General features: G+C 34.0%; 3 protein-coding genes across 4 annotated transcripts in view; 1 reads left to right on the top strand and 2 right to left on the bottom strand.

Annotated features, from left to right (window-relative positions):
• LOC109355808 (nuclear ribonuclease Z) lies at nt 425-6,381 on the top strand. Of its 2 annotated transcripts, none has more exons than XM_019599031.1 (9): nt 425-635; nt 1,921-2,169; nt 2,319-2,481; nt 2,579-2,649; nt 3,053-3,148; nt 4,880-4,993; nt 5,331-5,399; nt 5,514-5,588; nt 6,126-6,381. In XM_019599031.1, exons 2-9 carry the CDS (start codon nt 1,930-1,932, stop codon nt 6,198-6,200), a joined length of 903 nt encoding a protein of 300 aa, XP_019454576.1. In that variant the 5' UTR covers nt 425-635; nt 1,921-1,929; the 3' UTR covers nt 6,201-6,381. The 2 variants fall into 2 exon arrangements, with proteins under 2 accessions (XP_019454576.1, XP_019454577.1); XM_019599032.1 differs by lacking the exon at nt 425-635 and adding an exon at nt 1,560-1,710.
• LOC109355884 (chalcone synthase 4-like) lies at nt 9,556-11,434 on the bottom strand. The gene is made up of 2 exons (XM_019599150.1): nt 11,119-11,434; nt 9,556-10,656 (listed from the first exon to the last, which is right to left on the bottom strand). The coding sequence occupies exons 1-2, from the start codon at nt 11,294-11,296 to the stop codon at nt 9,665-9,667; spliced, it is 1,170 nt and encodes a 389-aa protein (XP_019454695.1). The 5' UTR covers nt 11,297-11,434; the 3' UTR covers nt 9,556-9,664.
• LOC109356255 overlaps nt 22,891-24,280 on the bottom strand; it is a 3,356-nt gene continuing 1,966 nt past the window's right edge. The window contains exons 2-3 of the mRNA XM_019599584.1: nt 23,069-23,134; nt 22,891-23,017 (exon numbers count right to left, since the gene is read on the bottom strand). Of these exons, the coding sequence (XP_019455129.1) occupies nt 22,891-23,017; nt 23,069-23,134 (193 nt within the window). The remainder of the gene's footprint in view (nt 23,018-23,068; nt 23,135-24,280) is intronic.

Here is a 24,280-nt window from a genome sequence, read left to right as displayed (position 1 = left end):
TATTATATTAACTATATTAACTATTTTTGCACAAGATATAAATATGTTCTTTTAAACAAAAACAAGGTGATGAGTATTAATAAGTTAAAGAAAATATGGTATATTATGGAGATAATAAATCCAAACAATATAATAGTCAATATTCTTGATTATTTTTTATTTATTACAAAATTCATTAATAATTCTAATGAAATATTATTTAAATTATTATTATAATGTATTATAACAAAACAAAAATAATAAATAACTTGACTCATGTACTGATCTTCTTTGTTAAAAAATTATATTTATCTCTTGTACCAAGTGTAATGTATATAAAAAAATGGACGATAATTAGTATAATTCCAATAAAATTAAGGGTAAATGAGTGTAATTTAGTGTGACTGTTATTATGCTTTCTGGTTTCTACTAACTTTTATAAAACATGGGTTTTGGGATGTGAGTCAAATAGGTTGCTAGAGGTAAACCATTTAAAGGTGCATAGCATGCCCCCTTTTCATTCTTGTTCGGAAAATTTATTTTTGAAATCTAGTCGCTGAAGCTCCAACGCACTAAAGAGGTTTAGTGTGGTGATTAGGCGGTGCTACGACGGTGGTTGGCGGCGAGGCTTGAAGTTCCGCCGGCGGTGATTGAAGGTTTGATAATTTCCCTTTGTGTTCTTCTCAGTAATTTCCAAAGGGCTAGTTAGATAGGGCTTATGTTTAGTTTATTCAGTTGTTTTCAGATTTTGTTAAACATTGAAGAAGGGATTTAGTTTTGAAATTGAGTATCCACCATCTATGTGCCTAAGTTTGATTATTGCCTATGCACTGTTTGATATATTGTTAAATTTTGAATGTATTGGTAACTAGTCCTTTTACCAACACACATGTGTGTGATCCCAAATTACCTTGCTGCAATTAACATTGATCAGCGCTATTGCGGTGCAAAATTTGTGATTAAAAAAATATTTTTAAATTTGATGGTGTCTGATGCGGTCCGATGTGACCCAAACACGGTCCAATGTGGTTGCATTGTGTCTTGAGGTGGCCACATAAGTGATGCAGTCCACAGTTTGATACAATCTGTTGGTGGATTTAAGGTTGTTGTCTACTGATATGCCTCTTTAAGGTTGTTCTGTATGTGGATTTATGTCTATGAATAACATTTACAAAATAAGTTTTGGGGTATTATAATGTTAAATTTTAATTTAAAAATCCCTTTCCCTGTTTTAATACCGAAACAGGGATTTTTGGAAAATGAAGGAAATTTAATTGCCGCAAGTTGGAATTGCGATTCAGAGGGTAAGGATTAGGAGTTTGGCTAAGGTAAACTTAGTTGTAAAGTAATTCAACGGAATTGGTCTATGGAAATGTAGTTCCAATTCGAAATGTACATCCAAACCTCATAATTTAACTGCCAAGGCCCAATGCCAATTCTAAGCCTCAATTACACGGGCAATTCTGCTCACCAAGCAGACTGTAATTGAATGCCTTGCATTTCAAATTCTCTGGAATTTTTAATATCTCCATACCAGCACTACATTAAGGAAACAGTTACCTATGCTTTAGGTTGTTTCTCTACAAACATTGTTTGATTCAATAATGGTAAAGAAGGGGAATGTACATGACCCAACCTCTATTTTTTTGGTAATTTAATAGTATTACTATATTTCCATTAATAAGATATGGGAACACAGTCCATGTAAAAGTTTGAAGACTGCATAAAAAGGTTGATGGGATCTTTTCTTTTCAGATATTATTAAATTGTTCCTTTTTTATATTTCAATTTCAAAGTTACGCTGAGATTAGACTTGTATTTCTTTTTTTCCTTTTATTGTAAGCAACATTTGTCCTATAATAAGATGTTTATTTATTTTGATGGACATATGTGCAGTTTCTTCTTCAATCCTCTTATTATTCTTTATTTCCCTTCTATTAGCTATTGTTCATGGAACCCAAAACTGAGCAGTCAAAGTCAGGCAGAGAAATACGAGGTTCGGACTCTTCTTCAAAGAAAGCGAAGGATCTGAACATTGACGGATACCCAGTTGGGGGTTTGTCCATTGGAGGTCATGAGACATGTATAATTTTTCCTACACTTAAAGTAGCCTTTGATATTGGTCGCTGCCCACCTCGCGCTGTTTCCCAGGACTTTCTTTTAATCTCTCATGCTCACATGGATCACATTGTTAGTCTCTTCCTTTCATGAAAATACATGCACGAGACAGATTTGGAATTTTGGTTGAAATATTATATTGTAATATCATTTTAAACCAGTCAATAGCTGAATTAGTTTTTTTTGAACACCATTTTATGACATATATTTGGTTTGGGCAGGGAGGATTACCAATGTATGTTGCCACACGTGGTTTGTACCGAATGAAGCCCCCAACAATTGTTGTACCAATTTCAGTAAAAGAGGATGTAGAGCAACTCTTTGAAGTTCACAGGAAAATGGACCAATCAGAGCTGAAGCACAACCTCATTGGCTTGGATGTAGGTAATGGGTTGTTTCAATCAAAACTCTGCAATTATACATTTAAGTTTTCCACTTATGTACAGACGTACAGTTGCTAATGCATGGTTTACATTCACAGGAGAAGAGTTTTATTTGAGAAGGAATCTTAAAGTAAAAGCTTTTAGGACTTACCATGTGATACCCAGCCAGGTAGCCAGCCGCTATATCTTTTCATTCTTAAGCTAGATTTGATGTTAATACAAATCATGGTTCTGTTTGAAATTGTTGTGGATTTTGGTTCTGGTTTTGAGAGTAAAAATCAAAATTTGAGTTTGAAAATTGTGTTAACGATGCTATTACCATTGCTTTTTAAAAGCCACAAGCACTTTTGAGAAGCACCATAGCAGATGATTTTATCATATCTGTTTTGTAATTTTAAATATTTAAAGCAGTTTTGAAATGATATCCAAACACATGTTTGATTGATTTGCAATTCACTACAACTTTTATCACATTATCTCCAAACCAAGTCCAAAACGACTTTCAACAGATTTTATAAGGACGCCTGAAGCACTCTCATGTGGGGCTTAATTGTTGTGCATGTTTTTGGCAGGGTTATATACTTTACTCTGTAAGACAGAAACTTAAACCAGATTATATTGGCCTTTCTGGAAATGAGATTAAGAATTTGAAGTCGTCAGGGGTGGAGGTCAGTCCTAACTACTGCGTACTAATGAATGGTCTGATAAATTAACATCGGGGAAATTTTAACTATCTTCTATGTGTGTCAACAATTTTATCATTTATTGATTGGTAGTTTTCCATTTCTTAGGTTACTTTGCATTTGATAACAAAAAGTATAAACTAATAAACTTGTACTTCAGATTGAACGATGAATTTGTGACTATGGTCAGGAAGGAGGATTTAAACTTGTAGCCAACAGCTCAACATATGTTTGTCTGATGTATGTTCATTGTATGACTACATTAGTTTCTATGATTAGTTGTTTTAGGCTATGTTTGGGAGTTATGGGGAACGGGAATGAGAGGGATCAAAGGGCTATGAAGGGGGAGGAAGGAAAGGGGAAAGGATGACAATCCTCTCATTTGTTTGGGAGTATGAAATTTAGATGGGGGAGGGTAAACTAATGATAATGTTAGAATATTTTTTGTTCTTCCTTTAAAAATGTAATTAATAATGAGAAATGAACAATTATATAATTTTACTAAAAATATTTAGGTATTTTTACATTTTGTTTCCAGAGAAACTCCAAATTGTGGGAAATATAAAAATAGACACATGGAGGGTTTTAGAGAGTTTGAGAAATCCTCCAAAACCTTCCCCCCTCCTTCATCCAACAATCAAATAAGGGAGAGACTTTCTAAAACTATCCCTTTCCTTCTTTCCAAAATCATACTCCCAAACAAAGCCTTAGTCTCCCTTTCTTAAACATCGGACCTGCCCACTATATCATTTGACAAACTTGACCACCTTTAATGCCTAGAAGCATGGATGGATGCTTCAAAATAGCCACTGTATCAGTGTTGGATAGGACACATATCCATGTTAAACAATTAACGAACATGTTGGATGCTCCTAGTTGCGTTATGCAATTTTTTTACTTTTTATATTTTGAATTTTCATAGCAATAAGATGGGAATGCCACAATTGTTAGATAAATGATAGTATTATATTATGTCTACAATGATTGGTGCTAACAGATTCTCTCTTTTAATGTAGAGTTTGTGCTTTAATGTTAATTTTATGCCAAAGTTATACATTGTACTATAGATGTGTTATGTGCAATAACTTTTAAAACTTGAAATGTCTCTATTTTTATATTTACATTGCATGATTCGTATCCATGTCCTATTTTGCATCCATCCTTGAACTCAGAATTGGTTCCCTATTTGTTCTAACATTGTTCTGTAGCAGTTTCTTTCTGGAATTTTTTGCTTGTCATTTTTGGAGATTGCCAGGTTTTTCCTAGGTCCCAGGACCAGTTTCTGCTGGCTTAGCTTTTCTGGTTCTGGGAGAAGGTTAGAAGCAAAATTCTTGAGGCAATGTGCAATGTATGCCCCTTTTTGGTATTACTTGTTTGAGTGTAAGTCTCGCATGTTAAGGAGATTTCTTTGGATGAACAGCCTCTTGGGATAAAATTAGGTGTTTGACTTCTACAGCTCCACCTATTGTTAAGCCCATGTTTTCTTCTTATCCTCTTAACTTTTTGTAATCATATCTTTATCCTAATCAACTCTTTATTTATAAAATGAAGAAATAATTAATTAATTATAGTGTTGTTTGTACCCTATGCACCATTTACATTGAAATTTGGTGTGAAGTTCTGAAGTTCAATCTTTTTTCGGATGAGTTCAAGTGGTCCATCATCTGTCTTCTGGTTTCACTACACATAGTTCAACCAAGCTGGTTTTGTTGGCAGATAACATACACTTTGACGGAGCCAGAAATCGCTTTCACAGGAGACACGATGTCAGATTTCATAGTGGATGAAAATAACGCGGATGCCTTGAGGGCTAGAATTCTTGTTATGGAGGTAATGTAGAAGGCGGGCTACTTATCTATTTTTATATTTAACACTTTTATTTTATAGGTTGGGTTTTTAATATGGGATTATTCTGTGTTTAGGGATTTTATGTTTCAGATGAACTGATTCCAACTTAGAATAGGATTAACTTTTAATGATGTTTGTCTTTATTGGTTATATAAATAAGCCTTCAGTGTAAATATTTAGACAATTTTGATGATTAATGACTATGGATTTCCTTTTTAGAATATCTGGAACTTGAGCTGGCGGAGTACTCCACTCTAAAAGAGTATTTATTCGAAGTTTATTTACGACCCAGCTTACTGTTTCTCCTTTATTCATACAGTGCACTTTTGTCAACAATTCAATTACTGTGGAGCATGCCAGAGATTATGGACACACTCATCTTTCTGAGGTACGCTACCTCCTACAATCAATAGCACACACAAAGTTTCATCTTTCATATAAATCCCACTGGTTTATCATTGGTTTCTATTTATTCTTATTTCCTGTAATTAAAAATTTTCAGATAATAAGTTATGCGGAGAGGTTAAAGAACAGAGCAGTCCTTTTGATTCACTTTTCAGCTCGTTACACTGTCGAGGTATGCCATTACTATTTAACTCTATAAGAGGTTGTTATAGCTTGGCACCACGATGACTCATAGGAAGTTCTCTCCTGTTTGATTAAGAACATTTGCCTTCCATGTTTCGAGTAAATGCATAATTAAACTCTTGCTTGTGGTGAATTGTTTGTTGAGTTGTAGATCGTAGAGTAAATACTCATTTCAATCCTTCATGTTTTTCGACCTTACTGCTATGGTCCCTCAAAAATTGAAAAATCCAAAATGGTCCTTAAGAATTTCAAATGTTGATCAAATTAGTCTTTTTTAGGGTCAAATTAGTCCCTATCAGATATTGTAAAACATGTTAAACAGACTAATTTGACTACCATTTAAAAATTTTGGGGATCATTTTGAGTTTTTCAATTTTTGATGGACCAAATTGGTAAGATCGAAAAATATGAGGGACTGAAATGAGTATTTACTCTAAATTGTAATTATCTAGTACCTCATCAGTTCTCTCCCATGATGTTTCTTTGTTGGGATACTAATGCACTAGATGGTGCTCATGCTATTCAGGAAATTGAACAAGCTGTATGTGAATTGCCTCCCTCTTTAGCTGGTCGAACTTTTGCACTTACTGAAGGTTTCTGACAATAAGTTGAGAGTTATGATTGAATACATTAATAACTAGAGTTGTGTTTTCCCTGTCATTCTCTCTTTCAACAAGTGGCTGGAGAAATTATGCACCACTATTTGTTGATGGCAAATGCCAGAGGAACAGAATGTAAGCTGTTAGTTTTTTCCCCAAGCTATCTGCAGTTATTTTTATCTTCCTTTTATTTTTGAGCAAAGACTTATTTTGATACCTACGTGTGTTGGTTCAAGTGGTATATGATTGATTTTCCTTAAGCAAGGTCTTGGGTTCGAGTCTTGTGGATGGAAAAAATATCAGCTGGGAGAGTTAGCCCCACATACCTTTGGATGTTCCCCACATACCTTTGGATGTTCCCCACATACCTGTAGGAAACCAAAAAAAGACCTATTTTGATCCCTCAATTTTTTTTGCGTGTAACAATTTCGCCTTGAAAATTTGGAAACTCCAAAATGGTCCAAAAAATATCAAATGTAGATGAAATTAGTCATTTTTAGCATTTTATAACCCTAACACAGACTATTTTGACATAGATTTGTGATCTTTAATTACTAATTTGAATTTTTATTTTTTTGAGATCAATGAAAATTTTGAAGGACCAAAATGAGTATTCACTCTTTATTTTTATTTTTTTTGCTAAGCAAAGGTAGGTATACTGTTTTAGGGCACAATAAATGCTTAGCCAAAATATATGAGATGTACAAGAATCAAAGCCTGATGAGAGCCTGATAATGTACAAGTGAGATACAAGAACAAGAATCACAGCACCACGTGTAAAATTGCAAGTGCAGGAGGACACCGCATTTGCACAAAACCACCTCCAAGACCTTACTTGAGTTAAGTCCATAACTTGTATATGGCTGAACAGGTTTCCAAAGTTTGTTTTATTCCTCGCCAACCAAATGAACTAAATCGTCAAGAACCAAAACATTCTCCAAACCTGGGTGACATTCCTACTTCTAAACATATCTGCATGTTGAACAAAGTGCTCTACAGAGCCATTTGGAAGGACAACATGAACACATAGCCACCTCTAACAACTGATCCATATGTTTGATGCAAAATCATACTGCAAAAAGAGATGATCTTCTGATTCAGCCCTTATAGCAGAGCATCCTTCGTTAGAATCCTTTTTTTTTTCTTTCTCTTCAGGTTTCATATAAAGCAAGTTACCTTTGATGGGATGCAATTAATCCACGTTTTGTGTGATATTCACTGAACCTATGGCTGCATAAACTTGCAGCAACAAGTATGCAGTTTTTTGTATACACTTCTCCAGCCCTATGATTTCATGTCCAAGAATCTGTGCTGTTCACCTTGCAAGTTAGCAATTGTAGTAATTCCATCATTTTTTCCAACAATTGTTCCTCCCATATAAACAATTGTCCCATATAAACAAATGTTCACCTTGCAAATTATTGTAGTCCAAGTTTATCATACTTCTAGGATTAGCTCTAACAGAGTGCCCAAATAAATAGAAGGAATGGAACCAACAATGCATAAGAGGAATGAAGTGCTGAAATAAAGGATGTATTCTCCACATTTATGCCATACAGATAACTGTTTGAAATTTATCATTCAAACTTGATGCTACTTTCAAAACACTATAGGAGACTCTTTAGATTCTCAGGGTTAGTTTGGGAGTTAGATTTTGGAGGGGAAAGAAGGAAAAATGAAGGCTTGAGAGTCATCTCCCAAGTGTATTTCATGACTCTCAAGCCTTCCTTTTCCTTCATTCCCCTCCAAAATCCAACTCCCAAACTCTCAAAGATTCCTTGACATGGCTTTATGCTAATTAAAAGCTATTAGGGACTTGTAAGTACTTTTTCCAAGATATATTTCTTCCTTAAATTCATTTTAAACACATGTATTTGGACTATCATGTGGCTTCAAACCTATGGGGGTTTAGTAATCCTACCATCTCCGGTTAATTAGGATTGCATGTCATAGTAAAAATAAATTATAGAATCCCACAAAACTGTAAATTGTCATTCCATAAAAATATAATTGTTCCATGTATCTACGGTTACCAACAAAAGTTGAAGGTAAGATGACTCTTTTTCCCCAACTTGACTTTGATCATTTGTTTCAGGTCATTCTAATTTATGTATTTATCAACTCTTAATTTAAATTGGTTCCTTTTAATAAATGCAACACGTCATACTAGTGATCACTTTGTGTCTCTATAACAATATATCTTTGAAATAACAGGTAAGTTATTTGACATACCATAAGAGTTAATCTCTGTAATTAGTTTTAACTTTAAGTTAGGAACAACATCAATATAGGCCTATTACCTGACCTATAAAGTCACACAAAACTTTTTTATAAACATGTCATACTCAAACTTTTAGAAAAACTTATTTAGTTTATCAAGCCAGACTTTTTGTCATATAAAAGGTCTATTAATATAAGTAATATTATTATTATATATATATATATATATATATATATAATTTTAATATAAAATGTATACAAAAAGTTAATTTAATTATTCAGGTTAGGTGAATCTCGTTAAAAATAGGTTTATTTAAATATAGAAGTGCTGACAAGTTTCAAGATCGTACAGTATAATAAACCTTTAAATAGACTAATAGGTCAAACCATATTTTTAAACATATCAAATCTAAAATTTAAATTTTTTTAAATATATAAACATGTCAGAATCACACTCCTATATGTTAGATAGAATCAGTTGGTTTAAGGCAAAAGTACCCTAACCTATTTACATCCTTCTTTGCAATAAAGAAAACAAGAAGAGGTGTTGCAAACAATGGTCATTATTAGTATAAACCAAACTTAAAAGATATCAGGCTCGATAGTTAATAAGTAATAACCCACCCTGAAGTTGTGTAGCTGACTACTAACATGCACAGAGCCACAAGCAATAAAGTGTTTAGAAACAATTTTTTTCCTAGTGCAGTTCAGCTTAGAGGAACCAACACAAAAGTTTGCTTATCCCACTAAATATCAACTAATCATAATGTTACAAAAACAAAAATAAAACCATGGTTGATTAAAAAAAAGTGTGAATTGGTATATTGGTGTCTCAGTAGTCTCACCCCATTTGTAATTGATAGCACAAACTTTTAAGTTCCTAAATGTCACATACATCTCCCTTATTAAGTTCAAAGGGGCATTATAGTTTCTTAAAAATCAACATAAAGGTAGCATGTAAGGAAACAACCTTTGAAGTTTAAACATGTAATCAAATAGAGTAAAACATGAAAATAAGGAGACATTTGGCCTGATATTTGTTTCCGACTTTAATTGGTATAATTTCTTTAACAAACAAATAGTCTTACAACAAGGAAATAATATATCAAATGATGGATTCAATAGGCTACAAGACACCCACATGATAATTTTTGTGAACTTAAAACAAACAAAAACATGAGCTTGAAAGTGAAATAAGAGGAAGAATACAGTGACATTAAAAGAATGACAATTGAGAACCAACATCTTAATCAGCCACACTATGGAGAACAACAGTTTCTACTGTTAGTCCAGGTCCAAAACCAAATAGCACACCCCATTCAAGTCCTTCACCTGTGGTTTTAAGTCCATCTTGAACTGATTTCTTCCTCATCTCGTCCATGATAAACAAGACACATGCACTTGACATGTTACCATATTCACTAAGGACATGCCTAGTGGCCCTCATCTTCTCAGGTTTCAACCCCAACTTAAGCTCAACTTGGTCTAAAATTGCAGGTCCACCAGGGTGTGCAATCCAGAAGATTGAGTTGTAATCAGATATTCCCAATGGTTGAAAGGCTTCAACCAAGGCTTTCTCAATGTTCTTTGAGATGAGTCCAGGAACATCTTTAAGGAGATGAAATGTGAGTCCAACTTCACGTAAATGTCCATCAATAGCACCTTCACTGTCTGGTAATATTGTCTGTGCAGTCCATACAAGTTCAAATAGAGGCTTCTCAACCTCTAACATTGGGTCTGAACCAACAATGAGTGCAGCTGCTCCATCTCCAAAAAGTGCTTGCCCAACAAGGCTATCTAGGTGAGTCTCACTAGGGCCACGAAATGTGACTGCAGTGATTTCTGAACAAACAACTAGGACTCGTGCACCTTTGTTGTTTTCAGCCAAGTCTTTCGCCAAACGTAGTACCGTACCACCTGCAAAGCAACCTTGTTGGTACATCATGTAACGCTTCACATATGGTCTAAGTCCTAGGAGTTTGGTGAGTTGGTAATCAGCACCAGGCATGTCCACACCACTAGTGGTGCAAAATATTAAGTGGGTGATCTTAGATTTTGGTTGGCCCCATTCTTTTATGGCCTTGGTTGCAGCTTCTTTACCCAATCTTGGTACCTCCACAACCACCATGTCTTGCCTAGCATCTAAGGAAGGTGCCATATAAGCACAAATACTAGGGTTCTCTTTTAAGATATCTTCTGTTAAGTGCATATATCGCTTCTTAATCATAGACTTTTCACCTGAAATTGGTTACAAGTGCAAAACTATGAATTCATAAGTACTAATATTTAATCTCTAACTGCAGAAGCTACATTTTGACATGTGGTGCTTTTAGTTTTACTGGAAATATTTGAGCATTCTTGCAGGATTACAGTAAATAGTTAAAGCATTGATTTTTGATTTATAACTTCAACTTCTATCCATTAAATATGTTTCCTGAGCTTGTATGATTGGTGTGGTAGTTACTTAGTCTTTATGATCCAAAACCATAAAAACTATAGCCAATTCAACAAACTGTAGTTATAGAATATTCAAATAATAAAGACTTTTTTTAATTGTTCTTGTATGAATCCATCTAAAAATAAGCGAAAATAATAAAATCTTTCCCACTTTCCCAATTCCTTCACAATTAAAAAATGTACTTGACGTGAAAGAAGAGAAAAGAAGCAGATAATTAATTTAAAAAGAGTACTAGTACTTACACATGCGTTTGAATTTCTCTTTAAGCTCGGTCTTATGCTCGCTGTTAGTAACTCTGAAGTAGAAATCAGGATAAGTACTCTGATCAACACAGTTTAATGGAGTTGCAGTACCAATGGCCATAATAGTAGCAGGTCCTTGTGCCCTTTGAGCATTGCGGATTTCTTCTACACTCACCATTTTTCCTTTCCTTCTTCTCTCAAATTAACTAAATTACTACACTTGTATATATTGAGATTGATAAGTATCAATGGAAGTAGTTATTGCAATACTTCAGTAGAGAGAAATGAGTGATGATGGGTTGATATACAAACATGTAAGAGAGGAGGGGTTTTTATATGTATGTGTGATGGTGGGTGTGGATAACGCATTATTGGAGTTTAGACATTAGACTAAAGGGTGGCTAGATAAATTTGACTATTATATTGTTTTGATAGGTTGTGAAAGTGACCCAATTCCACATGAGTTTGGTGGCAAATGTGAGCATGCCATTGTAGACCCTCTCCATCCAAACTACTCCATCGTTTTATTTCCCAATTTAATTTTACCACTAACTATATAATATGCTTTATTTTCATTGTTTCAGTAGAATTTAAGGAACCTACATTTATCAATTCTTCTTCCACCACTTTTTTTGATAAGGAAAGAAAGTTATATGAAAACAATAGAATGAGTGTTAACCCAATACAAAGAAAAGTCAAAGAAAAATATAAATACAAACATTCTTAATGTACAATCTAAACATGATCCTTTGTGTGGCATCACTTTTTTCCTTTAACTTCAATAACATTGAAATTGCTTTGTGATTGATAATTGTAATTCCACCCATAATTTACTTTGTGTTTTTTATATACCACCCATAATTTACTGATTGAGTTTTTATGTTTTATTTATAAATAAAAAAGTTAAATTTCACTTGTGAAGGTGAATTTCAATTAAGTAGATTTTTACAAGTTTCAGGTGCGAGGACTTAAATTTAGATAATTAACAAGTTGAACATTGTGTGGCAACGGTGGCTTAGCTAGTAAATTAAACAAGGAATAGATAAAATGTATAGTTAACGTTGGATACATCGAATTGCACACTGTATAACCAATTTGTCGTGCCCATAAAAGCTACCATTTCTTTTCCTTTCAGCCCCTAAAGAATACTATATTCTAATATAACCAATTGCTATTCAAGTGGACTATGCTTAAATTAATTTCAATCAAGTTGTTAGCTCTAGCAGGTATTTCTCATTTCATGGATGTAAAATGTATAATATACATCCCTAACCTAACCTTAATTTTCAGTCCTAAGTATATAAGTTGTCTCACAAAAGGTGTCACTTTATATATTTTTGTTTATGATTGGTTAAAAAATATATTTAAATTAAAACTTTAATAATTATATATTTTTCTGACCAACTATAAGTAACATAAAATTGTACACTTTTGTGGGACAGAAGATGTCTACCCAATAAAGTAAGTAAGGGATGTAAATTGCATAATACCGGCAGTGAAGAAATTAGGTAAAAATGGACATACTAGTTGATTTTCCCTTCATTGGAGAAAATTGTTTCAACTTTTGTTATATAAGTGAACCGATTGGTGTATGAAGTTATGAAATATTTATTGTTTAACATATTAATTAACAACCTGCTATTTTTTTTTTGGGTATAAAACAAATTAATGATCCTTAATGATTTTAATTTTTTATTACTAAATTCACAAAATAGTCATCCCTAAATCATATGAGCTTTTATGCTAATAAATTATAAAAATCACTGTCCCCAAGAATGCACCATTCACATCAATGTTGTGAAACTTGAGCCGAATGTTATTCTGAAAGAGATCTCATATTAGGTTTAACTAGTTTAAAAGGGTAAGCCGTCTGATCAGACAAAATGATTTCATATATAATTAATAATTTTATATAATTATTAATTATGTATAATTATATTGAAGTCGTTAGTTCTCCATCTTTTTTGGACCAGATTAAAACAAAATATTAGAGTAGTGTTCTCTTTTTTATTTTATTTTAAGTAAACCGTCTAGTTTATTTCCAGATTATTCTGGTTTAATCAAGTTTAACACGACCATACTCGATTTCTCTAATTCAAAACGGTCGAACTCTCATTTGATTAAAACTACAAATCAAATCCGTTTTTATATCCGGTTAATGGTCTATCTACCTGGTACCAGTCCGAATCTCACAGATTCACATTGATGTCACATTGAAGCAACCATGCAATGTTGTGATTTCTGTATTTGTTTTCCTTTTCTTATATCTGCTTTTGGCTATCTCCTCATATAGTACAGACAGAAATAAGCAACGAAATTATGTTTTCTTGTTTTAAATCTCTTTGTGGTTAGATATAGGTGAAGAAGATGCCTTTCCTATCTGATAAGGATATTCCTTCATCCACACTTTTGTCTATATTTGTCTTCTGCAAAAGCTTGCCATATCTAAAAACTATTTTTTCCTTAAAATAGATAGATAATGATCAAACTTACGATTATCTCCTATGTGGTGAAAATGGAAAAGAGAAAAAAAATGTATGGATGGATAATGTATGAGTTTTATACATTATTACTGTATTATCTACCATTTATGTTTAATTATTATTGGCTATTTCTGAATGGGATGATGGAGACACGTGTGATGCTCCGATAGGGTTGGAACTCCCATTTTCTTGGAACGAATATTCTTCAACATGAACACAGATCCAATCATTCCGTGGAACTTTCTTGATGGCTTAAATTCTTCTCCTCCTCAAAAGGTACAAGAAAACTCAAAAGCAACAATAAATCATTTGCTCAAGCACTGAAAAATTCATGTGAGATTTTTATCTCCCAATTTCCTTAACCTTGTATCAAGGGTGATTCCATAGCTATTAAAATATCCGAAGATGAGTACCAGGTAGGTCTACAGAGGTGCAAAAATAATCTTCATGGAAGAATCATTGTCTTTAAAGGGGATACTCTTCTAAAGTTTATAGATCTAAAAGCTAAGCTCATAATCTTGTAGAGTATGATTGGGAAATGGAATATGATCTCTCTTGGGAATGAATTCTATGTTTCTCCTTCTTCAATGTGGATGACATGAGGAATGTTTGTGCCACTGACTCTTGGAATCTCAAACCAAGTTTTCTTAGGCTCTTCTTAAGGACCCATGACTTCAATCCTAGAATTAAAGAAGCTTTCTCATTCTCAGTGTTGGGTAAAGATTATTGGGTTGCCATAGGAATACTAGAGCCCTCAAATCATTTTCTCAATAGGTGGGGGCACTAGCACTCCAATTGCTCTGGGTAAAGCAAATAACAGCAGATCCTTTGGGCATTTTGCAAAAGTATTGGTGGATATAAATCTCAAAGCTAATCTTCTTGAACAAATTCTAGTAGAAAGGGAAGGCTTTGCTTTCTTTGTCTACATAGAATATGAGAATCTCCCTGATTATTGCTTAGGGTGCCAAACTATTGGTCACTTAACCTCTAAATGCAGGAAAACAACTAAGAAAGAATTGACAAAGGAACCTCCAAAACAATATAGGAAACCTCCACCAGCTGAGAAGACTACTAAACCAGTTAAGGAAAGTGAGTTGGTCATCAATTTGGAAATTAATAGTAGGGAGGCTCAAAACCTAGACAACTTGGAAAAGTTAATGTTGTCCCCTACTAATGAGTCTCAAGTTTTTTTAAGCTGATAACTTCCAGGGTTGAAAATACCTTTGTTGAAAACCCTCCAATTATTCAGCAAATGGATAATGAGAAATTCAATGTTCAAACCAGTGACGAAATGGTTAACCAGATTGCTGATAGGGACACAAGAATTGTTTGCAGACTTTGGGCAGATGAGGAAGTAGTGGTAACAAAATCTGAAGAGGCTAAAGAGGATTCCTTTACACATGTTCTAAGAAAATCTCAAAAGAAGAGGTTAAAGAAAAATGGGACTCTTGAAAGGATTCATTTTACCCGTAGGCGTGGATACCTTAATACTTCCCAATGAAGGTGATCTATTAGAATTGTAGAGGTATTGGTAATAATAAATAAAAAAACTAGTTCTAAAGCAGCTTTGCTTGTCCAATAATCCAGACTTGGTGTTCATAGTTGAGCCCAAGGTTCATTTTGAGGTCATAAATGCTCTATTTTCGTCAAAATTGAAGCTCAGGAACTTTGTGTTTAATGACAAGGGTTCTAGTCTTCCAAGTATTTGGGGTCTTTGTTCTTTGGATTTGAATCCAACTGTGATAGACATCTCTGATCATCAAATCTATTTGTCAGTAATGTTGGATAATCAGATTTTCTTCCTCAATACCATATATGCACACACTCACTATCTTCAAAGAATGGCCCTCTGGGTTGAAATCCAATCTCTAATGTTAACTCACACTGGCCCCTAGTGCTGCATATGAGACTTCAATGTGGTGCTTGGTTCCAATGAGTGCAGGAGTGATAGACTGCCTAATAGAATTCCATCTGAGGACTTCCAAAATTTCACTGACAACTCAAGCTTAAATCATCTTCCTACCAGGGGTGTTGACTTCATTTGGTCTAATAATAGAAGGGGGGCTGCTCTCATTGATAAAAGATTTGATGGATGTATTTGCAATGAGCCTAGATCACATCTTGATAGCAGGTGTCTTGTTGCACTCTTCCTAGAGTCTCATCGGATTATCATCCTATTCTCCTCTGCTCTGAATCTTCTTCAGTCATCAAAACTTCTCGACATTTAGACTACAAAAGATTGATTGAGGTATCTTCAGGGGAAACAATCTATGGTTATCATATGTTCATCCTCTCTCAAAAACTTAAAAAATCTCAAATATAAGCTAAAGGACTGGAATATAAATGTCTTTGGGAATATTCATCTCAAAGTCAAGAGTGCTTTGGCTAATGTTGAGACCATTCAAAATTGTAAGAATGTCTCTAGTCCAGACCCAGACTTATTGGATCAGGATCTCTTTGCTCAAAATCAATTGATGGAAGCCTTAATTATTGAGGAAGAATTTTGGAAGAAAAAATCTAGGCTAAATTGACACATACATGGAGACGGGAATACAAGTTTCTTTCACAAGGTTACAAAATTAAGGCATGCCACTAAATCAATGTCCATCCTTAAGAATGAGGATATTGTATTGACCACTCAGGAGGAAATCACTAACCATGTACTTACCTTCTACAATGATTTGTTTGTCTCTAACAATAATTGTTCCCCCAACTCTCTAATCGAGAATGTAATACCAAGTCTGGTGTATGATGATGAGAATATTACGTTAACTAGTGTTCATACTAAAGATGAAATAAAGGAAGCTTTATTTTCAATGAACAGAGAGGGTTCTCTTGGTCCTAACGGTTTTGGTGGTTGTTTCTATCAACACATTTGGGACATTGTTGGCAAGGATGTGTGCAACTCTGTCAATAAATTCTTTTTGTGTGGCTGGTTATTCCCTAATATTAACTCTAACTCTATAATTATGATTCCGAAGACTCCTAATGCAAAGAGAATTGAGGATTATTGACCCATTGCACTAGCAAATTTGCAGTTTAAGATCATCTCCAAGGTCTTAGCTCATAGACTTGCTTCTATTGTAGCCAAAATTGTTTCCCCTTAACAAAGAGGTTTCCTCAAGGATAGACACATAAAAGATTGTATTTGCATTATTTTTGAAGCAATAAACCTGCTTGAGTATAAAACTTTTGGAGGTAACTTGCCAATCAACTTAGACATAACAAAAGCATTTGATACTATGGATTGGGGATTTATGCTTGACACTCTAAGGGCTTTTGGTTTCAGTGAGACCTTCACTAAGTGGATCAACCCTATTCTCCACTCTGCAAAACTTTCAATTAATGTTAATGGCCAAAACATGGGTTTTTACAACTGTTGAAGAGGAGTTAGGCAGAGAGACCCTCTCTCTCCTAGTCTATTTTTGATTGGTAGATGATGTTCTTAGTAGAGGGATTGCTAAACTTGTTGTTGAGAACAAGATGAGACCTATCTCTGACCCTAGGAACCTGCAGATTCCTAGTCATATTTTTATGCAGATGACATATTAATTTTCTACAGGGGTATTAAAAGGGAGCTTGCTAGCCTCAAGCAACTTCTTCCTGACTATGCTGATACCTCTGGCTAGAACTTAAATCCCTCAAAGTGAAAATTCTACACTGCTCAAGCTACACCTAGGAAGAATGCTAATATGTCCTCTTCATTGGACTTTTTGACTAGCTCTCTTCCATTCAACTACTTGGGGGTTCCCTCTTCAAAGGTAAGCCAAAAAAGGTTCATCTTCATTCAATTACTGACAAAATCACACAGAAGTTAGAAAAATGGAAAGGCTTGACTTTGTCAATCATGGGAAGGGTTGAGCTTGTTAAATCAGCAATTCAAAGTATGTTGATTTATAGCTTTCACATTTATACTTGATCTTCTAATGTTGCGTAAGCATCTGGACTCTTGCATAAGAAATTTCATATGGTCTGGTGATATAAAGGTGAAAAAGCTGGTAACTGTTTTTTGGGCTCAAGTATGCTCTCCTTTTAAGATGGGTGGTTTGAGAATCAAATCTCTCAAGAAGATGAATTAGGTTGCCCTCATTATACTTGCTTGGTAAATGAGGACTTCTGATCAGGATTGGGCCATTCTATATAGAATCAGATTTGGTAACTCCTGCACTCCTTTTAGAAGATACTTCAAATCCTCTATTTGGCAGAATATAAAACAAATTGGCAGTTAACCACAATTCATTCTAGATGGTTAATTGGAAATGGTCAAAGCACAAATTTCTGGACTGATAATTGGTTTGGAGAACCTTTGGTTTACTCTCTTAACATTCCTTAGGAATGGCACTCTAATCCCAAGGCCTCAGTTGTTGATTTCATACATGATTCGAAATGGATAATTCCAAATTGGATGACTGCTGGTTTCCCTCAAATAACTCTTCAAATATCAAGAACAATTACATCTTCTAGGGAAGACAAGCTCATTTGGTAGGAATCCAATGATGAAAATCTAACTCTTAATGATGCTTATCAATGCATAAGCCTTGTCAATCATACATTAAAGTGGTACAAAACAATCTGGTCTTCCTCAATTCCTCCTTCTAAATCCTTCACAACTTGGAGATTGATTAAAGGGGAAATGCCAACTGATGAGAATATCCAGAAAAGAGGTTGCTCTTTGGTTTATGCAATCTTTGCAGGGCTAGTATGGAAAGCTCCCACCATCTTTTTCTCTTATGCCCTTTTGCAGTTTCTCTATGGCAATCGATAGGTAGCATCTTCTCCATTCATATTGATACATCTTCCTTTTCAAGCATTTTGTTGGCCTGTAGGAAGAATTTGAGCCCTCAACTTCAATTGGTGGCTGCTGCTATTGTACATACTATCAATACTATCTGGTTTTGCAGAAACCAAGACATATTCCAAGACACAAACATCAACTTGTCTAAGGCCATGGTTAGGATCAAATTGGCAATCACTCTCTTTGGTAATACATTAAGAGCCACTACCAATTTATCTATACAAGAGTTCTCAATCTTCAAATCTCTCAATGTTAGAATCAATTATAAAACTGCACCTAGAATCATAGAGGTTATGTGGTTTCCTCCATCTTGGAATACTGTGAAAATCAACTCTGATGGAGCATCTAAGGGAACTCATGGTCAGTCAGGAGGGGGTGCAATTTTCAGAAACTCTAAAGGGGATTTTCTAGCCTGCTTTGCTGATTACTTTGAAGTTCAAGATGCTTTATTTGATCAACTTAATATAGCTATACTGGTAATTGAATTTTCTAAAAAAAGAGGTTGGAATTCAATTTGGTTAGAGTGTGACTCTTCTTTGGTGGTGGACATTTTCAAAGGCAAAGCACAGTTCCTTGGAAGCTTTGCAATAGATGGATTAAATGTTGAAATATAATTTCATCTATGAGTTTCTCTATATCTTACATTTATAGGGAAGAGAATTCTCGTGCCGATAAACTTGCTAACTTTGATATTTCTTGTAAGTTTTTTTTCTTTATGGAATGAAATCCCAAGCTTTATTTCAAATTATTTATATAGAAACAAGGTAGGCTTGACTAGCTATAGATTCATATCCATGTAATCTCCTTGTAATCCATCTTCATCAATATAGTTTGTGGGGTGCTTTGGCATCTTTTTCTTAAAAAAATACAAATGAGTAGTGAATAATATACTAAATATATATAATTTTTTACACTAATAGTACATAGATATTGCACTCAATCAAAAAACCTAACTATGTTTAAACTATTGAGGGTTTGTTTGAGAGTTCGATTTTGGAGGGGAAGGAAGAGAAAGAGAAAGTTTGAGAGTCATCTTACAAGTGTATTTTATGGCTCCCAAACCTTCCTCTTCCCTTCCTTTCCCTCTAACATCCAACTCCCAAACTAACCCTAATGGTATGCACAAGACATGATTTTATGGTTTGGTGATGGACGTTGGAGGAAAGGCATCTAATCTCTAGATATTTCCATAGTCTCACATTGGAGTATTTTGTGTCTAAATAGTATATTCACAACGGGTACAAGAACATTGGTACCCTCAAATAGGATTGAGTTTGATAGTGTTTCAGGAAGGAAAAACTAAATTGGTGGAAATAGAAATGAAGATTTAGACAATATAGAAATCCAATTATATTATATTGCAATTATTAATAGACGAATTTTGAAGATACACCACAATACAAGTAAGTTCTAGCACTACTTAGAATAGTTTGCTTCTTAATAACATACCTTATAAATGAAGGATAAATGCCTATTTCTAGGCTTCTTACAATCAATCTAGAATGACTAGATAGTTCCATGAGTCACTAGTATATATTTTTCTTAAGATCTCTAGATACTTCCGTGATTATTTGCTAAGAACTATTAAGAATCTACTATAAGCTTAGGTGATAATTCTAGAGATTAGCATATAACATCACTATTTTGATACATAAATGTGGAATCTTCTAGAAAGTGTGCATCAATATTTTAACACTTCTCCTTGATATACATTTTTGTGACTTCTAGCATTAATCGTAGTAGCTTGAACTTCTAGCATTAATCGTTGTTGACAACGCTTATGGGTGTTGTCTATATGAATATAATAAAATGTGTGGTAAGATTCAATATGGCATTCACATGTGTTGTGATATGTATAACATATAATATCACTCCCTCTATCTAGTGCTATATATATGACACATATAACTACACTCGATAAAGGAAGCGTTGTTGTATGTTATATATTCAATAACATTTGATTAAAGGAGAGTTGTTGATACTTTTATTTGAATAAAATTAGACATTCACGCATATATTTAGTGGATTAATTAAATAGTATTTTAGATCAATTAATATTAATGTTAGAAATATTTTAAAGTTATTATTAAAGATTCATTTATATAATTTGAGATTAGAAAATCTATCAATTATTTGTTTTAATCAGAATTCAAAAAGTATGTTAATACTCATATACTTTATATATACAAGAAGTATACATAAATATGAAAAGACACAAGTTTTAACAATGCTCACTATAAAGAGTGTTGTTGAATATATTCAAATCAACAACGCTTGCTTCACGGAGTGCTGTTGAATCTTTGTGGCGTACATTCAATTGTACTCGTCGAAGCAAGCATTATTGAATGTATTTTGTCCTATCAAATATATCAGTGTTTGCTTCAATGAAGGTTATTGATTCTCTTCTGCCTTCCATTTAATAGTAGTCTACTAACAAGCGCTATTTAATGACTGTTGTTAAATGCGAATTCTGGTGTAGTGTCTTGCAATACACAAACCTTATTTCTTTGTTCTCACTTGCTTCTTTAACAACATGATATTTAATTGCAATATATTTTGTCTTGTTGTGATGAAATGTATTCTTTGAAATTGCTATCGTTAATTTATTGTTATAATATATTGTAGTAGACTCAACCTTTTAGTATCCCATATCTCGGAGTATTTGTCTAAGTCATATAGCTTGGTTGGTCGTTTCTATTGCTTCTATATACATAGATTCTACTATTAATAGTGCAATTATTGTTTGTTTCTTTGATGTTCGAGAGAATACTCTCGAACCAAGTTAGAAGGCATAGTTGTTGACCAACTTCATAATCTAACAACTAAGAAGACTATAAAATATCCTAAGAGATAATTCGAATTTGGCTCAACGCACCTCTTTTCGCATCAGAGCCTTCGCTTGAGTTCTTCTGTGCTTGGCGCGACTTTCACGCTCAACGCCTCCTATGCTGAGCTCAACTTTTGCGCTAATTGCAAGTTAGCTGATTTATGACTTTTGTGTGCTTGTGCCATTTTGGCCCATTTAGTCCTTTTCAATCGTGAAACATCATGGAAACTCAAATGTAGGTTTAGTACAATTTATCATCAAAATTCCAAATATGATCACATAAATCAAGTATTTAAAGTTGAAAGGTGTTAAAATCGTCCTTATGAATTAAGGTAATTATGTCACCTAACAACTCTCCCCAACTAAGAACTTTGTTTGTCTATAATCAAAAGTAAAAGTTTAGGCTCAAATTATGCAATACAATTTCATAAAATTTCAGAGTTCATCATACAAGTTAGCTCTATCAAAGTGGTATCAAATTTCATCTCAAAAGACTACTCAAGCATAACTCCAAATGATGGTTTCTAAACACTTAGGCTATTTCAAACTAATTCAAACAAACAACAAGTTGTGAGTGTAATATGTTTTCATCATGCAATCAAATTGTTCATCAACTAAGGAATGCATCATGGTGCTAACTCATGTATAAGTGTATATGTGTTTCTCTCAACTTTTCACAAAGATAGTATGTAATCAATTTTGGTATTCATCTCATACAATTAGTAATAAAAGTTACAACATGGATAATTAAGGTCTTTCTTTTGGTTGTAATGTGGTTGTACTATAAAAAACATGGTTTTTCTATATACAACAAGTTCTAATCGGCTAACAGAGCAAACTTTAACTCATTCATTAACTCTACTTATACTATAAGTCATTTATTTGTATTTACCTTTTTTATTTTCGTTTCATATATCCACCATTCATCCTTTTGATTTTTCATTCCCATGGAAATTTTCTTGTCTTGTTTTTCATGTGATGAATTGTATATTATAACACTTATTTCACACTTTCTTCATAGATACATTTCTCTTTCCCAAACATAGAATTTAACTTAACTGTAACACTTAGGTGTTTTATCCTACTAGAAGTAGGCTAGATAAATGTTTAATCTATCATAAGGTTTCAATCAATAAACATTCATAAGGAATAATCATAAGGGATAATCATGTAATTTGGTTAGTGTTTGGCCAAGTGGATGTAAAGAAACAACTACCTTGATCTTATCTATGTATCACAATCACTTAGATAAAATTAGAGATTACGTCAAATTTAAAATTGCCAATCTAATGCAAGTTCAAATAAAGCCGAGTATCTTTCTCATAATCATTCAACTCTAAATTTCATACCTTCTTAGTATCAAATAATATCGAGCATAGTTTCACACATTCAGCTATTCACAACAAGCTCTTGAGTAATTAGTATGTATAACAAAAGTGGTCTAGAAACTTCACATTCAAATTCATTATTTATTTTCATGTTTAGTTATGCTAAAAGATAGATCAATAAAACTAAAATTTTATTCAAAACTAAAAGGATAAAATTGAAAAATTTTAGGACACTCATTTATTACTCAGAATTGAAATTACATAATTCAAATACAAAAGGAAATGAGAAAAAGGAAAATACATAAGCAAATACAAAAATTGAAACTAAACAAGAACAAACTACTCGCCCAAGTCCCTAAGTATCTTAGACCAAGAGGGAGTACTACCAGATCCTTCCTTTCCTGGGAAGTTAGCCATGTCCCTAGGCCAAGTAGCCTGAGCATTATAGTCGGTTGGGCTAGCCCGACTGAACCGCCCAGCATAGGGTGAACCATCCAGGTTCAAAGCACAAAATTACCAAGCTAGGCTTTCAGCATAGGGTGAACCATCCATCCATGTCAGTGCAGCGACGATTGTACACTTGCTGCAACATTTAGTACGCATCATTGGCTAGGCAATGGGCATAAAATTACCAAGCTGTTATAGATGCAGCCGAGCATCCCAAAGGTGGTGTAGGTCTAGGAGCCTGATTTTGACTCTACCTTAGTGCTATCTGATTTTTGTATTAAATCACAAAGTAATAATGTTCGGCTAGTAAAAGATAAATAACTTCTAAATGCAAATAATGAAACCCAGACACCATAACTAAATTGTATTAGATGCCCGACTAATGAAAACATGAGGAATAAGTCTGAACTTCAAAGGTAACAATTGAACCCGGATTCTTTAACAAATGGTTAAACGGACATATGGACGTGGATAATGCGTAATAACTTGCTCATCTGATCCAATGATGGAATCATTCTAATAAAGACATAATTTTTTTACTACTACAAGTAGCCAAATATCGGACATGATGCACTTGAATTGAATAACTTCACCATTAAGGCCCTGATCAAATTAAGTGGACTTAATTAGATTTAGACACGATGGACTTGGATTCCTAATCGAATGATTACACTTGGGTGGTTGTAGATTGTTGCAAAAGGATGACATGGCCCGTGCCTTTTGGGGGTGAAGTTGACCACTGCCAAACGGGGACATGGTCTGCATATTTGAGGGTGAAGTTGTCCGCTGCTAAAGGGGGACATGGTCCGCGCATTTGGGATGTGATGTTTACCGCCATCAAAGGAGGACATGTTTCGCGCATTTGGGGGTGATGGGATTGTTGATCAAGGAGGATATTGAATTATAAGATTTTATTAATATTTTTATTAATTATATATTCGAAAATGAATTTCTGGGAATTTTAGGTAAGGAATTAGACGAAACTTTAGTTGAGTTTTATTCTTGAAATTTTATTTCCGATTTTGTGGTAATTTTTGGAGACAGTCGGTTCTGAACCACGGTCGGGGCCGAATCCGCCCGCTACGGCTCAAAAAGTGTCTTTTTGAGTTCCGTAACTCGGAATCGAATTCCGATCGCGTCGTTGGATTCGTAATTTAATTTTGAGTCAATATAGACCCTGAATACACCCATACCTACTTTCTAAATATTTTTCACTCGGAATGCCAAATCCGAAATTCTAATCAGATATTAGGATCGGGCGATTTATAATACCCGATCGAGT

This window comes from Lupinus angustifolius, chromosome LG09, assembly GCF_001865875.1.
Source record: "Lupinus angustifolius cultivar Tanjil chromosome LG09, LupAngTanjil_v1.0, whole genome shotgun sequence".
Classification (NCBI taxonomy): Eukaryota; Viridiplantae; Streptophyta; class Magnoliopsida; order Fabales; family Fabaceae; genus Lupinus; species Lupinus angustifolius.
Note: the sequence above shows the minus strand (reverse complement) of the source record. Positions and strands in the feature narration are given on the sequence as shown.

What these genes read in the sequence shown, in the direction of transcription:
- LOC109355884 (XM_019599150.1), bottom strand. Translation starts at nt 11,296, where the DNA reads ATGGTGAGTGTAGAAGAAATCCGCAATGCTCAAAGGGCACAAGGACCT. An exon ending in AGAGAAATTCAAACGCATGT is followed by an intron (nt 10,657 to 11,118) that starts GTAAGTACTAGT and finishes AACCAATTTCAG; the next exon opens with GTGAAAAGTCTATGATTAAG.
- LOC109355808 (XM_019599031.1), top strand. Translation starts at nt 1,930, where the DNA reads ATGGAACCCAAAACTGAGCAGTCAAAGTCAGGCAGAGAAATACGAGGT. An exon ending in ACCATGTGATACCCAGCCAG is followed by an intron (nt 2,650 to 3,052) that starts GTAGCCAGCCGC and finishes TGTTTTTGGCAG; the next exon opens with GGTTATATACTTTACTCTGT. An exon ending in CAGCTCGTTACACTGTCGAG is followed by an intron (nt 5,589 to 6,125) that starts GTATGCCATTAC and finishes CATGCTATTCAG; the next exon opens with GAAATTGAACAAGCTGTATG.